Here is a 16,610-nt window from a genome sequence, read left to right as displayed (position 1 = left end):
GACCCTGACTCAAGGCCATGCAACTAGCTTGTGGGAAAAATAATCAGATGGCAACATAACAGCATTTGCTGAAAGCTGAGAATAAATCTGTTCCTACCTGTCTTATCCCTCTGCCTTTTCAGGGGCAGCAGTTTTCATGATAAACGGAGAAAGGAAAAGAATCTTTGCCCTCTTACATTTCTATGAAGAGGAGAGAGGGATAAGACAAACAAATTGGTTAAACATTATGAAGCCTCACTGCTAGGAATCATTTCTATACTCTTCCCATCTGTCATTTGTCAGGTTCCATGTTTCCTCACTTGCATAGTGAGAGGGAGCATGCTGCAGTCTAGGGTACCAGTATATCAATAATGATGACTACAGTTATCTTTCCTGACCACTGACTGACTTCCAGAACTGCCCTCTGACCTTCCCTCTGCCTCCCTGGGTCAGGCTCAGCAAGGACTATCTGTGTGGCACACTTGGGACTGTCTTATAAGGTGATTAAAAAGTTCAGGTCTAGCGTGGGAAGGCTCCATTGCATATCCATTGCAGAATTCACTGATGGGAATTCAAGACACTCTTTCTTGGATTTGTTTTACAACTGTGTGAATTACCTTGCCTACTGCAAATCAGGAAGGACACAAGTGTAAGAACCCACACTAATTAACCACACACCTAGCTTTGTTCTAGGTACTTCACCACCCCAACCCTACATCCACCAGGGAGGTGCCCAGTGGGTCTCTGTAGGTCCTGTCTCCCCTGATTTCTGGTTGTAACAAGCCAGGTGAAACCCAGGAACTTCTGTTAGTCTCACCGGCCACTGTTTGTGCCTTAGGATCCACGCCCGAAGCCACAGGATCCTTCTCTGGCACTGCCCAGAGAAGAGGACCCGGAGAAGCCGACAGCGGAAGAAGGAAGCAGCAGCGATGATGAAGAAGAAAGGTACGGGCAGCTGGGCAGCCTTCTGCGTATGCCAAGCATGAAGACTCAGACTGGAGGGTTTGCTTGTTCATCCCTTCTGTCCTTGAGTGCTTACGACTGACTTAACCTCATGCTCAGAGAGAGAGAGAACAGTTATGTCTTACATGTTCTTCTATACTGCTATGGCTTTCCATAAACTACCTTATTTAACTTTCATGCCGACACAGAGAGCACTTTATAAAGAACCCAAAGCTCAAAGAGATTAATAATCCTGCCCAAGATTCAAGCCTAGATGGGTTACAGACTTTTCTTCTATTGTCGGGGAAGAAAGGGGAGCTCTGTTGCCAGAGGAAACCCCCATGTATTCCACCTGTATGCCTGCTGCTACTTTATCAGCCATCCTCCAGATAGGTGGTGTTTGCCTCATGGTGAGCTACGTTTGTGCTTGGCTTGACCATGCTTTGATGGGTTCATATACCTTTGGCCCCTAGCTGAGGATGGGGTGTTAGGGCTCTGCCTTACTAGTTTCTTATTCTTGCCTCTTCATGCTGGGACCCAGGCAGAAGAGGTAATCCCCTAATTAGGGCATAATGTTGTCATGGTTACATGGTTACATGCATACCTGTAGAGGCCAGTATAGGATGTCAGACCTCATAAAACTGGAGTTTAGACTTTTGTGAGCCACCATGTGGTGCTGGAAACTAAAACCAGGTCCTCTGCAAGAATAGCAGGTGCTCCTAATCACTGAGCCACCTCTCCAACCCAGTACATACATATCTTATGCCTGTGTGTCTGGACTTTCTTTTCTCTGCAAAGCAGAAGCCCTGGCCTCATGTCTTTCTCCACAGGGGCTTTTACCCTTGACCTCTCTGGTCCCCTGGTCTAATGTTCTTGCCATGAGAAATTGAAGGCCTCCTTGTGACATCCCTTCACGCTGTTCAACACGGCAAACACTTAGCATCCCTATTTAAGCATTTCATTTCTTAGCAAGCTCCAGAGTTCAGAGTGTGAAAGTATCTCCCTGAAAGACATTTTTCTGCATCTTCTCTAAGATGCTTTTTCTCTATTTGGGCTTTTGACCAGCTTTTCAATAGGGAGAAGCCTAATAATTATCTCCTCCTGGTTTATTATCACCTAGGATAACCAGTAAAAATTATGAGTATGCTTGGGAAGTGTGAAAAGCTGGAAAAAAAAGGTTTGTTTTTTCTTTTTTCCATGTATAGGAAAAATGATGAAACTTAGATATAGAGACCTATTTTTGGAGCTTTTCAGCTCCCTCAGAAGAACTCGAAGCTCACAGTCTCTTATTTGTTAAGCATTCGCCAAGATCAGGTAGTTCCTATAGAAACTTGTACAGCAAAACTTAGAACTTAAATTAGGTTGCTTTTTACTCCTCTAGGAGCTCCCTCCTCCCTTATAGGAGCAGTTGAAACACCTACAGCATCTAATCATTATTTCGTTCATCTCTTCAAAAGGATTGGAGAGCCCCTCAAGGAAGGAAGTGATCTACAGCCTCCCCAGGGCTCTGTGCTGAAGGAGAAGGCAGTGGAGACTGGACATCAACCAGAGGACTGGCAAAGCCAAAATGTCAAACTACAAACCCAGGTAGGACAGCTCTGGATAGGATATGCCTCACCCAGCCCAGAGTGCAACTGTGCCTCCTCCTACAGGGAGCCTTGGAAAGCACACGAGGCCAGTTTCCATCTGGGGAGGGTGTTATAGGTCCAGGGCAAAGCAGACTTCTTGGTTTTGCTTATTCATTAGAAACTTCCAGTGTTAACATGCACATAAATAAAAATAAATAAATCTTTTTAAATAGAGGACTGCAAGATGGCTCAGCAGTTAAGGACGTTGGTTATTATTCCAGAAGACACTGGTTTGATACACAGCAACCAATATGACTAACAACAGCCTATAACTCCAGTTCTAGGGGTTCCAGTGCCTTCTTCTGGACTCCTCAGACACTACATATATGGTGCACACATATACATGCAGGGGAATTGACCATACACATAAAATAAAAATAAATTTAAAAATGATAAAATTATTTAAAATTTTTAATATTTGTTTTATGTGTATGAGCATTTTTGCCTGCATGAATTTCCTCTGTGCACTGTGTGTGCAGTACCCACAGAAGTCAGAGAAGGATGTCAGATCCTCTGGGACTGGAAGTATAGATGGCTGTGCACAATCATTTGGGTGCTGGGAATCAAACCTGAATGTCTGGAGGGCAACCAGTGCTCTTGACTGCTGAGCTATCTCTCCAGCTCCCCCCCTCCAAATTTTAAATAGAATGACTATATGATCCAGAAACCTTGATGTGGGAGTGTCATAAATCAATCTGTTGATTTCATTGGTTAAGCAATAAAGGAACTCCTTGGCCATGATAGGTTAAAACATAGGTGGGAGGAGTAAACAGAATAGGATGCTGGGAGGAAGAGGAAGTGAGCTCAGACTCTGCTCTGCTCCCAGAGAGACCCAACAGCTCTGCTCTCTGGAGCAGAGACGCCATGCTCAGCTCTCCTGGGTAGACGCGATAGCTCTGCGCTCTGACGCATGAAGCTCTGCCTCAGGATGGACGTAGGCTAGAATCTTCCCGATAAGCGCACCTTGGGGTGCTTACACACATTATTAGAAATGGGCTAGTCCAGGTGTGAGAATTAGCCTAGAAGAGGCTAGATAGAAATGAGCCAAGCAGTGCTTAAATGAATACAGTTTGTGTGTTGTTATTTCGGGGCATAAGCTAGCAGGCGGCCGGGGTGCTGGGGACGCAGCCCCGCTGCTCAGATTTCAACAAAACCTCATTATTGAGCGAGACTCCAAAGGATGGAAAACAGCACGTCAATGATATGTGTGCATTTCTCACTGCAGAATTACTCAGTCGCCAAGATACGGGATTGTGGTGGTTTGAGAGAAAAAAAAAAAAAAACAACTTCCACTGCTCATGAGCACCCATGCTGAGCCACAGGGATCCATCAATGAAGAAATCAGACGAAAGTCCTTGCATTTTGTACATAGGGGGGCATATACATATGCATCAAAGGCCGAGCAGACAGTAAACAGTCTGTGTGCTCGGTTTCTGTATCTGTAGATTCAGCCAACTTCAAGTTGAATACATTTGGTGGAAAGAGCATCTGTTCTGAATGTGTGCATACCTTTTTATTGTCATAATTTTCCTAAACAAAGCATCTTGATGACTGTAAATATAGCATTTGGTATTATAAGTAATGCGGGAAGGCTTTAATATACAAAAGTGTGTATGTGTGTGTGTGAGAGAGAGACATAGAGAGATACAGACAGACAAACAGACACTACCCTGTTCCTCTGCAGCTACAGAGAGGCAACTGTATTTTCTACGTTACAGAAGAGGTTCTAAATGCTAAATACAGTACATTAGAAGAGTTTCAGGGGGCTGGAGAGATAGCTCAGAGGTTAAGAGCACTGACTGCTCTTCCATAGGTCCTGAGTTCAATTCCCAGCAACCACATGGTGGCTTACAGCCATCTATAATGAGACCTGGCGCCCCCTTCTGGCTTGTAGGCACACATGGAAGGAATGCTGTACACATAATATAATAAATAAATAAATAAATAAATAAATATTTTTTTTAAAAAAAGAAGAGTTTCAGGAAGAAACTCTAAGAGTTCCTTGGTAAAGAGTAAGATCTGAGGTGTGAGAGGCTGCCCTGTGGACCCCTGCAAGGTTTCGATTTCTCTGGGAAGGTTCATGTTTCAGCCACAACCCTCTCTTTCCCAGCACTCAGGGTTCTGCCTGAGGGGTCTTCTGAAGCACTTACTGCTAAAGTGTCTTAAGCCTTACAGTCTCCCTAGACCCTCAGCTGTTCCAAAGATGTTCCAAAAATGTTCAGCAAGGATGAGGTGGCCTTGGAAAAGCTGCCTTTAAGGACAAGAGTCTTAGGCCTCTGAGGGACCTGACCTGAGGTTGGATGTCTGTCTCAGCAAGTTTCCCAGCTGTAGCGGGCTCTGAAGCAATGTGCCAGTGAATGTGGATACTAAAAAGAAATCCCACACTAGCTCAGAGTTGAGTATAGTAAAGGGTTATTTATTTAGAGGTGGACTCACAGATCACAGTCCTCAGCACAAACGAGGAACAACAACCGAATCCAGCAGCCAGAAGAGAGAGGGGACACATGCTTTATGTTAGCATTTATAGTATAAGAGACCATGCCCAAGTGGGTGGGTAACTTAAAGAATTTCCTACAGCATGTCCCCCTTTTGTTTAAATAAGAGAGTTCTAAGCCTAATACAAAATTATATACAGTAAGAACAAATATCATGTATAAAAATTAGAAGTACAACCAGCATAAAAAATATCAAGCAAGAAACATGTGATGTTTCAATAATCATCCTATCCTAAGGAGTTTAAGTCTTGTATTATAAATAACTTGGCCAAGTCATGAGAGGAAAGTAACTACAGCTATCTATTCTTCAACCCCATCGAAGACCTGAGAAGGTAAATAATATTACTTGAGTAAGCAGGAAGTGCAATCAAGCAACTTCAAAAATGTATAAAAAATGACATAGACAACTGGCTATCTGGGCAATCACCCAAAGTCTAGTTTGCAACATTGGAGCAACCAACTTTGGCTAAGGCCTAGAGTAACTGAAAGACCATTTTCAGGGGCAGGAGATTTTTCAAAACTGTCTTACCCTGCTTGGCAAGATTTGACAGTCTTTTTTCCCCTTGTATCCTGCTTGTCCTGGCTGGACATCATGGATTTTTGTAGTGGTTGATGCATAGGCAGTTCCTTGCCCAAAGGCCAGTTTTGCCAAGAAGAAAACAAGCTCGAAGTGGAGTATCTTCAGTGCTCAACATTCTCTCAGGAATAGATCGGTGCTGCCAGGAGCAATTGTGTCTCACTGTCATGAAAAAATCCTAAGTTCTTAAACATTTTAAATGCCATATTCTGTTAGTCTTTAAGAGGTTTGAAGAATAATTATCCATCTGAAATATATCGCTGTACACCTAAAAAAAAACTAACTAACATGACTACAAGCTTGACTATTATAGATGACTATCTATTAACTTTTATTTCTTAATTATACATTACATTTTTAAATGAGCTGGACAAACACAATATCTTAATCAAGACCAAAAATACATATATACAGTATAACGAAATTGTCCTTAAATTTGTATCAATAAACCAAGATCCATGCCAATGCAAGCCTCTATAGCATATCCCCCTTTAAATGTAAATAAACATTTATAGACAATATTTTGGAATATGAGCGTAGTTCTCTCCAAACTGCTTCCTGCTGTTTGTTGGGTGAAGTAATTTTTAGGGGTGTTCACAGTGACCTTTCAGGGAGTCTTGGTCCATCAAACCACATTAGTCTGTAAGGATTCCACAGATTGTCATCCTCTGTGGAAACAAAAGAAGAACCTCTTTTCTAAAGCAACATATCCTTAGACCCAAATTTAAAAGACAAGATGCCTTTAAAGTGTGTATGTTGGTTACTTAGCTCCTTTACAGTCAAAAAATTCAAAGAAAACACAATGATATACATAATCCAGACTCTCTGTGTATATTCCATATTTACGTGGCTTATCATTTTTTACTCTTATTTTTTTAATGTTTATTTTATTAGCTTTACTCCTTTAATCTATGACTGTCTGTCCTCTTATTCGGCCAGTTTATAAAACCATTAAATTATAGGAAACACTGATCAGAATGCACAATATTTAAGCATGTTTAACTTCCTTTGCTTAAAGAGAATAGTAAAAAAACCATGAAAAGTTCAACATCATTGTCAACCCTGGTTTGGAGGACACTGACGTGGTAAAGCTCTCTCCTATCTTAGAAGTCACTTAACACATAAAGGAACCAGTGACAGTCAGCATTATGATACAGAAGGACTGCACCAAAGTCCTAAATGGTAAATTAAATAGTGATTTGTACCCTGTTTTTAAAGTAAAATTTAGCATGTTTGGTTCGATGTGATAATAAAACTATAGTACTGACAACATACATTTTTTTAGAGTTTTTACAAATTTAGGGAATAGTGTTAAAGACAAATAGGCTTATTTTCTGAAATAAAGTGTGTATTATATATAATAAAATACTTCTTTTTTCAGGGCCAATGAGGCAGGCCAGGCTTTCAAAAACCAAGACTATCCAAATGGCAGGTTTGGGTGGCTTGGGGTTTCTTTTGTTTTGTTTTGTTTCGGTTTGGTTTTTTTTTAGTGGTGTTAATCTAAAAAAAGGGAGAAATGTCAAAAGAATTTTACTGGTCATATGCATTTTGTATAAAAAGAGCCCTTATTGTTCACTTTGCATACATTAACCTTACTTACTTTAACTGCAAACTTTCGCACGTTATACAGTTCAGACACACGTTTAATCATACATGCATGCGGTACATAATGGACAGAAATCGCCTAAAATTATAGGAGCCATGAAAATCCGGCTTTGTTGTCCACTGTACAATGTCAGCCATCCACTGCGCCCAAGGATGACAGCAACCACAAAGGTCTGTGTGAATCCCACACATGTGCCTATGGCCATGATGGGCAGAAGAGAACATGGGATGCTCTGGAACTGGAATTACAGACAGTCATGCAAACTGGGTGCTGGAAATTGAACTTGAGTCTTCTGGCAGAGAAGACTGTGCTCTTAGTCACAAAGGCATCTCCAGAGCCTTGAAATCTGTTCTGTAAGCCAGTTTTTATGAATGTTATTAAAAACAGACCTGTGTCTTAAGAAAATACCATTGTTTAAAGCGAAGATTGGATTTTATTTTTATATCCATGTCCTTAATTTTAATAACCTGTAATCATCATACATATATCAAACCTTATATGACTTACTAGAACCTTCCATGATATACTTAAGCATTCTTGTTTTGTCTTCATCTTTCTTTTTCTATTTTGGAAAAATTCTGTTTTTTTCTCTTAGGATAAACCCTTACTCTGCCATATAAAAGATTTTTTTTTCAAGAAAATTATCTTTTTAACTTTTATTATCAAAATATATCCTGATGTTTACAGTTTCTCTTAAATTTCTTTTTCTCATTCTTATTAATTACTTTTTACTTAATCTCCTTACTTAATATTACGAGACAAAACATATTTATCAACTTATTTTTATTTTATTTTGGTTTTTGGAGACAGGATTTCCCTATGTAGCCCTGGCTGTCCTGAAACTCAGGGACCCACCTGCCTCTGCCTCTGGTGTGCAGGGATTAAAGACATGCCACCACACCAGGCTTTATCTACCAATTTATTAAAAGAACGTTTAATCCAAATTACATTTTGGGCATAATGTAACAAATTAAGAACACCACACATTGTTCAACTATAAGGTTCCTTTTCATTTTAAGTCCTAAGCAGACAGCATGGCTTCATTGATTTGTAAAATGATTTCCTTTAAGCACTTCTTTTCTTTGTCTGTGCAGGATGTTACTTTCCATCAAGAGCTGTCCATGATTACAGCTTCTGGTGTCCTTGGAGAGTTATCTTGTGTGAGCAAGACAAAGGCAGAAGTTAAAATATACAGATTAACCCCACAAATTGTAATTTGGGATACAAAAGACACATACTTCTTTCTGAACTTTGGGAGATCAAAAACAGCAACCCTCTTACCATAGATGAATAAACATAGAGCATCTTGTGAGAACGCACCCCCAAGGAACTGTTGCCAGAAACAGAGGCTTTGCTACCCATTCTAACAGTCAGAGCTCTGAAATAAACCAGATGGAAAGGGACAGAAAGATACTTTGCAATCAGAAGCATGAAATCAGGAATGAAAACAGAGCAGAGCAGAACGAGCTAAAACTGAGGCCAAAACATACAGCAATTCAATTTGTTAGGCAAGAGCTCCAGAGCGTGCCAGGAACAGAGGAGGGGGAAGTCCCCAGGTAAAAGTACTTGGCTACCGCTCTGGAGTTTCTCATCCTGGAACCGAACCCAAAGCCCCAACCCAGCAGCAGTTGTGATTCCTTGTTAGCCCAATGACATGTCGGGGGGAGTCCAGATGTTGTGCTCATAGAGGCGTCAATGACATGTCGGGGGGAAGTCTAGATGTGCTCATAGAGGAGTCAATGACATGTCGGGGGAGTCCAGATGTTGTGCTCATAGAGGAGTCAATGACATGTCGGGGGGAGTCCAGATGTTGTGCTCATAGAGGAGTCAATGACATGTCGGGGGAGTCCAGATGTTGTGCTTGTAGAGTCAATGGCATGTCGGGGGAGTCCAGATGTTGTGCTTGTAGAGTTGCCAGAGTGCTGGTGTTCCTGTTACCGCTTACGAGAAGCCAGTAAACCACAGATAGAATTGAATTTGAATCTTTCATTCTCGCTTTCTTCAGAAAGCCAGTCATCAAGGAAGGCAGCAGGCTAACACCCTACAAAGTCCCTTATGTCTCATCTCTAGCCAGCAGATCCCACGGGAGGAGGAGGCAGCGGCAGGAAACAGTCAGTTGTTCCAGAGCTGAGTCTTGCCTGTCCAGTCAGATGATGAGCCACACGTCTGAGGGCTGTGGTGTCTCTGTGCTTGTACTGTTGTTGTTCCTGGACCTCTCCCCTCGTTCTGTGGATGTCTGGGCTCAAGTACTTCCTCAGATGCTGTGTCTAGTTAGTTTTTCCTAGTATCGACCTTACCTCTGAGCTGGTGAGGAGCAACTCAGAACAAGCCAACTTTTAACAGTGTGTATGTGCTAAGCTGTTAATAGCACGTATATCTATGCTTCCGTTCCATCAAACACAAATGTGTCATTATAACACAGAGTATGAACGTGCCCCATCCATCCCTTCTGCTCCCCATCAGATATACAGTGTAGGCCACGGAAGTAGAAAGAAGGGAAGAAAGTCTAAAGGGAGGAGAAAGTGGACATAAGATGGGGTAATGGAGAGCATGTAGTGTGAAATCTGAAAAGGGAACAACTTATTTGGAGGACAGGGGCCAGCAGAAGCATGTGTGAGCGAAGAAAGCAGCAGAGAGGGAAAAACAGAACAAAATGCACCAGGAGATGGTTATGTACTTTACACACAATTAAGGTAATTGTGTGTGGTGGCGCATGCCTATAATCTGTCTGGGAGGTAAAGGCAGGAAGATTAGTGATTCAGGGTCATCTCAGCTACAAAGTGAGTTCTAGACCAGGGTGAGCTCCCTGGGATCCCGGCTCATAAGAGGACAAGAAATTAAAAGAAAAAATAGCAAAGTGTAATGAACAAACCACCCTAATGAAACCCGTAACTTTATCTGCTAGCTAAAAGACATTACAAAGCCTGTAATTGTGTGGTCAGGCCATTAGCGCACCACAATCTAGAGAGCCACAAGAGAGTCCTGCTTCATGTCTCATTGCTTCTGCTTCTGCCCACAGACCACAGCGGAGCTCCTGAAGGCCTCCGGTCACAGTGTCCAGAGCCAACACCAGGCACACCTACTGGAGCTCCAGGCCCTTGAGGAGGAAGCCAGACAAGAGCTGCAAGAGGAACATGAGCAGACACAAGCCCAACAGCCTCTGCTGCTTGGTAAATATCCCACTGCCCATCTGGGAGAGCCCAGTCACCTGTGTGTTCCACACATGGAAACCAGTGGCAAGCAGGGCACACAGGCCGCAGCAACAATCCCAGCTCCATTTTCAACTATCTATTAGACCTGGGGAGCAGGGGTGTGTAGGTGGGGTTTTCCCATTCTAGCAGCTGCTTCCAAATTATCACACTGAGGCTTATATTACTTATGAATGCTGATAGCTCAGACTTATTGCTAGCTAGCTCTTACAACTTAATCCATTTCTATTAATCTACATTTTGCCACGTGGCTCATGATTTTACCTGTCCTCCATCATGTCCTGCTCCCTCTGCAGCTGGCTGGTTTCTCTCTGACTCCACCCTTCTTCTTCCCTTTATACTTAGTTTGGCCTTCCTACCTAACTTCCTGCCCAGTTCCCTTGACAGCTTTTTATTAGCCAATGAGAAAATACATACTCATAGTGTACAGAACGATTTTTTCCACAGCAGGGGTGGGGATTCTAGGCTGAATTTTCCTTTAAAAATGGAGCTGTAACTGTTCCTACATCATAGAGTTATTATGTGGATTAAATGGGGTGTTAAATATAGCATGTCTAGCAAACAACATGAGTCCAATAAATGTAGTAGATACTATAGTTACCCTCAGTAGAACTCAGATATACCTTCACGCAGGTTTCATTGGATTGTCTCAATTCTGTGGACTTCCATTCCAGTGGTATCTGAAAATTGGGGGGCTCAGGCCGCCAGGCTCCACCTGGACTTTCTTCTGCTTGCAGAAGAAATCCCTAGCATGAAATTTATCTCCGGTTACATTACAATATCAAAACCCACTCTCAGTGTTCCAGAAGTCAGCAAGAGGCAGTTAAGATCTGTGGGATTAGACTGTCTAGGTTTCAAACTTTATTCCTACACTCACTAGCTGTGTGGCCTGGGAAGTCCACATCTGTCCGGTGAGGGCAATGATAGTGTTCACCTCACGGGGCTGTAGTGACTTTTGTGAGTCAGATTCTCCTGGCCGATACTGGCTTTAGTCTGAATCCTGCTGGATAACAATCTTCTTTCCCCATGAGCCAGCCAAAATCTTATCTATGCCCATGACTAGGAGAACTTGCAAATGGTTTGTCTTTTATTAAAAAAAAATTTAAAAAGAGAGAAAAAACTGACATAAATATCAAGATTCTTGACTTGAGACCCTTGTTCTTCCTTTGATTTTGTGACTTGGTGCCCAGGCCCAGTGTTGCCTCAGGCTCTGATGTAGACTGAGGCCAACGCACCTTAACCTAGTCCTCCTCCAAATCAGAGAGAAGTAGCCAGACAGGTGATTCAGAACAAAGAAGAAACACTTGAAACGCTGACTGCTGCTCCACCACGAGACAGCTGTGTAGCTCAGGGCTGCTTACCCTTTCTGTGGCTAATAATAAAATGGAGCGGGGATGGCAGGGTGGAGGGATTATACACACCATATGGGGTGGTGCAGTATGGCCCCTTATGCCATACTGTTGCTTCTGTGGTTTGGGAATAAGTTTAGGAATGACCTCTCTGTTCTTCTTTCTAGAGTCCCTGAGGCAGGAGCTGGCGGAGCAGCGATCTGCCTCTGAGCAGCAGAAGGCCCTGGAGGTGCTACCGAATGAGCAAAGGGCCCTGGGCACAAACCACACCTTCACTGCAGAGGTCAGTGCCTTGCCTCTGCCCACACCATAGTCCTTCTAAGACAGCATTAAACTCACAGAGAACAGCCCCGTATGGGTGGACTCTGGGAGCTAGATCTCTTCCTTGCTGGGAATGACAAGACCCCTTTCCCATTCCTGACCCCTGGAAACACTTGGCAGCCTGCAGCCTCCCAATTTTGAAAAGCAGAAAGCAGCTCTAAAGCAGTTGCAGGTTACTTAGAGTTCCGATACCCGTTCCTACCTCTTAGCCCTCCAGATAGCTGGTCTGGGTCACTCTTCCAATCTGTGGGGGAAATATCTCAGAAAACTCTCCAGACAAACGCCCTATTTAGACAGCACTAATCTGGTTCTCAGAACCCCCAGGCAACAAATCTTCTTCATTTTCCTGTTCAGGCTTTGCCCATCAACCCCTTCCAGGCACATCCCTAATTCCTACTCCAGCTGGCATCATCTTGCAACAGTTTGAGCCCCAAGCTTCCGTTATTGGGGTAACACACAGCATAACTTTGTGGCGGTTAGTGGAATAAGCTCTAGATGCCGCAATGCATCAAGGAAAAACCTCCGCCGTCACTGGCTACAAACTGCATCTACAGCCCTGTTCTCTCTTGGTCTCTTGGCACTGGCACCGGCACCCTGCCTCTGCCTCCTTGTGAGACTCCCCCTGCTTGAGGTGGAGAGAGCTCCGCACTAGGGTCTTAGTTCGCCCAGACCTTCCACACTCAGAGGAAAACTGAATGTTGGTACAGCACAACTGACCCTAGAATCTCGTGACTATTAGGACAGTGACCGCAGGGAAGTGGTAAGGGAGGCATGGCAGCTTAAAATAGGTGCAATATGTGGACTATCTGATCTCTTATTAAACTCTCGGAGGGCCAGATTTGGCCAACACCCCAAACAAGAGACTGCATGGGAGCCCTTCATCAGGAACCTGATACAGCTTTGTCAAGAGCGCCTCCAAGTCCTGAGCTGGCCTTGGTGCCTGCGGGGGGAAATAATTTTTCGAAAAGTCTCTATCTGCTGCTTTCTCCTCAGGATGTAGGTGTTACAGGGCCTCCTGGTTCTGTGCCCTACGCTGCAGAGAAAGGGCTCCTGGAGGAGAACGCTCAGCTCCAAGACACTGTACTACGCCTGCGCGCAGAAGTGGAACAGCACCTGCAGGAGGCGCTGCAGCTGCGCGAGCAGCACCGGTGAGCCTGCAACCCAGCTTCCATTCTTTTTCTTCCCCCACATTCCTCTCTCCTCTCTCTTTCCCCTCTTCCCTCGGGCATTGCTTAGAGCCTCTGAGGTCAGAAACAGTACACATAGAATCAGACCAAAAAGAGACAATGAAATGGAATAGTTCAAACAATGCCGTGCATTCTTGGGTTTTGTTTTATTTATTTATTTGTTTTGTTTTGCTTTTTTGAGACAGGGTTTCTCTGTAGCTTTGGCTCCTATCCTGAAACTAGCTCTTGCAGGCTGGCCTCGGACTCACAGAGATCCGCCTGCCTCTGCCTCCTGAGTGCTGGGATTAAAGGCGTGCGCCACCACCACCAGGCATGAAGCACTTCTTTATAGAGAAAGGGGAGATGGCTCAGTGGTTCATATAGCTTGCTCTGCTGCACACTACAGGTGTGTAGGAAGGTTGGGGTTTGCACCTTGGTCAACATTTGTGACTTTTCCTTTTGTGTATGACCCCAACCAAGTTTTTTTTTTTTAAATTTTCCCAGGCCTCAGTTGCCCAGGGCATCAAGCATGGCAAAGCCCAGCACACAAGTGGTGGAGAAAATTAAGAGAAAGAAAAGAGATGCCGCGTGTAATGGCAATGCCTCTAATCCTAGCACTTAGGAGGCTGAGGTGGAGGAATCTCGAGTTCAATGCCAGCAGAAACTACATAGTGAGACCTTTCCGATTCTACCCTGACTCCCCAGAAAGGATTCCATGCCAAGTATTTAGAACAAGATTAGGCACAGAGCACTGACTTAAAAGCCAGAGGGGCAGTTGTTAAAATTTATAAAACCGAGCTTAAACCTGAGATCTGGGAATACAGATAGTGGTAGAACACTTTCCTACCAATGGAGAAGAACCTGCACTTTAACACACACACACAAACACACTTCATTGAACACTTAACTCATCCCCATATGAGATTCAACAGAGCTGAGATGGAGCCTGAAAATTAGCTTCTGAATTAGAATTAGTTAAAATATGCATTTCTGAAAATTGCCCCAGGAGATGCTGGAGTTGGCGGGTGAAACTGGCTCCACTCTGAGACTGTGCCTCTCTCCCTTGCTGCTGTAATAGCCAAAGGTGAGGGGGGTTCCAGAACAGAGAATAGAGGAGCTGGCCTCCGCCAGGCAGAAGCATCTAAGTAAGACCAGCCAAAGAAAGCTGGACATGGCACATGCCTGTAAACTCAGCACTTGGGAGGCTGAGGCAGAACTGCCAAGAGTTTGGGGCCAGCCTAGGCTACATCATGAGCTCCAGGCAGTGTGAACTCCAGAGTAAGACCCTGCCTCCAATCAATACACATCAAGCAATGTGAGGGTGCCCCTTAGTGGGATGGCCCTGAGTACTGGTGTCCCAGGCAGAGATGCCTACACAAGAGAGAACCATGTCAAAGCTTCTCTGAGTCCCCCCCCCCCCAGTTACAGAAAAGCTGAGGAAGGGCCTCGAACCTTGGATGCTGAAGAGAGCTTAGGTAGTCCTAGTGCCCACGGATGGCGAGGGGAGCTGACCGCAGGGAAAGGAGTTATTCACGGGACCCTCCCCACCCTGTGCACTCACCTGATTGTGAAGTAACTCAGCCTCCCTCTAACTGAGGTCGTGGGGCTTCCCTCCCAGGTGAACCTGAGATACAAGTTCATCTAATAAGAGCCAGGAGCCCATCTGGCTGAGATGGAGCACCATAGATCTAGAGATGCACCATGTGGCCCTGGGCAAGTCTTTCTTCAAGTGAAGAAAGCAATGATCCCTCAGCTGGGAAGAAAAAAAAAGCATAAAAATGCGCATGTCCCTCCTGAGAGTGGAAGACTCCCTGGGCCTCGGCTGTGGTCATTAGGATCCTCCTCCAGGTTAAGAGCCAGGATAGCTAATGGTTGGAAGGGGCTTTGTGCCATGTGCTGCTCCGGATATGCATTGGTTCAATTTCTCTTTGCAATTGACCCTGTACGGTAAGTACCACATGGCTTCCATCTAACAGAAGAGGGCACTGGGCCCAAGGTCACACAGTTAAAAATAATAGCAACAAACAAGGACTTAAGCTGCCTGGTCCTAACTATTACTCTTTTACCTATTCTACCCACCTTTCTAGAAACCCTGGGTTTCAGAGTTCTAGGCCCAGCTGAGAGAATGCTGCCTGTGCCTCAAGAAGGGGGTACGGGGGAAAGGAGTGTTTTCTGGGGCTCCCTCCAGGTCTCTTTTCCTTCTTCCAAGGAAGGCAACTCCTTTGATGAGGGTTCTCCTTTGCTGACGCTAGATCGGGAAGGTATCCTTCTCATAAGGCGGCTGGATATCACTTCGTTCAGGGCCTTTTAAACTAGGCCACCAAACAGAGATATCAGCCCCTGAGTTCAAGGGCTCAGGCTCAGCGCCTGGGTGACCCTGCCTGTGCCCCCCTCCTTCACAGGTTGCTGGAGGAGGACCAGAAAGCCCAGAGAGCCATGGAGGTGGAAGCACTCCGTCAAGAACACCGGAAGGAGATGCAGGCCATGGTGGCAGATTTCAGTGGTGCTCATGCCCGGCTCCAGGCCAGGCTGGCGGCTCTGGAAGCCGAGTGAGCAAAGTCTTGGGCCCAGGTGGAGACGGAGTAGCAGGTTACCATCTGGGGAAGAAACCAACTCATCCTAGTCTCCCTAGGCTGCCATGGTTTTAAAACGTATTTTCCCTGGGTTCTAGAAGCTCTTCATTTTCAGGCAAATGAGGATGGTTGGCCGTCCCTCATTTTATGTTTCTCATTTTACTATCTATTTGAAAATTACATAAATGTGCTTTGATCATATTCATTCCCATCAAGTATAATGTGTACTACCCACATATTCTTGAGTATGTGGCCATCCACTGGAGGAGCATGGGCAACCGACCTACCAGGGGCTGTACTCATGAAGGAAAATGACTGCCTATCCCACAGCTATCATTTGCAAATAGTGCCTCAGCTAGGTGTGGGCCGTGGTGTCCACCTCTCGTCTCCGTGCTGGGATTTTGTCTGTCTTGACTTGTATAGACCTCATGCTGTCACCACCATTGAGTTTATATGTGGCATTGCCTGGCTGTGTCCTAACCAGCTTTCCTGTAGTCACTCACGGCTTCCGGCACTTACAGTCTCTCTGCCCCTCTTCTGCAATGGTTCCTGAGGAGAGGGTGTAGCAACCTGTCTCTCTGTCTCTCTCTCTCTCTGTCTCTCTCTTGCTCTCTCTCTCTCTCCTTTAATTGACTTTTTCTTGCATAATATACATTATTACAGTTTCCCCTCCCACTGCTCCTCCTAGTTCCCCCTCACATCCTCTCCAATCCAGATCCATCCCCTACCTGTCTCCCATCAGAGAACTTAGACTTCTAAGGGATA

At 44.6% G+C, this 16,610-nt stretch overlaps 1 protein-coding gene across 1 annotated transcript in view; it reads left to right on the top strand.

Annotated features, from left to right (window-relative positions):
• Window positions 1-16,610, top strand: part of Fam184b (family with sequence similarity 184 member B) — an 83,145-nt gene that overhangs the window by 55,800 nt on the left and 10,735 nt on the right. The window contains 6 exon segments of the mRNA XM_050150119.1: window positions 818-924; window positions 2,379-2,508; window positions 10,247-10,397; window positions 11,953-12,068; window positions 13,100-13,254; window positions 15,675-15,821. Of these exon segments, the coding sequence (XP_050006076.1) occupies window positions 818-924; window positions 2,379-2,508; window positions 10,247-10,397; window positions 11,953-12,068; window positions 13,100-13,254; window positions 15,675-15,821 (806 nt within the window).

Source organism: Alexandromys fortis, unplaced genomic scaffold (assembly GCF_014885135.2).
Source record: "Alexandromys fortis isolate MF-2015 unplaced genomic scaffold, M_Fortis_MF-2015_v1.1 scaffold_0, whole genome shotgun sequence".
NCBI classification, from domain to species: Eukaryota; Metazoa; Chordata; class Mammalia; order Rodentia; family Cricetidae; genus Alexandromys; species Alexandromys fortis.
The sequence above is the reverse complement of the archived record's forward strand: the minus strand, read 5'-3'. Positions and strand labels throughout refer to the sequence as shown.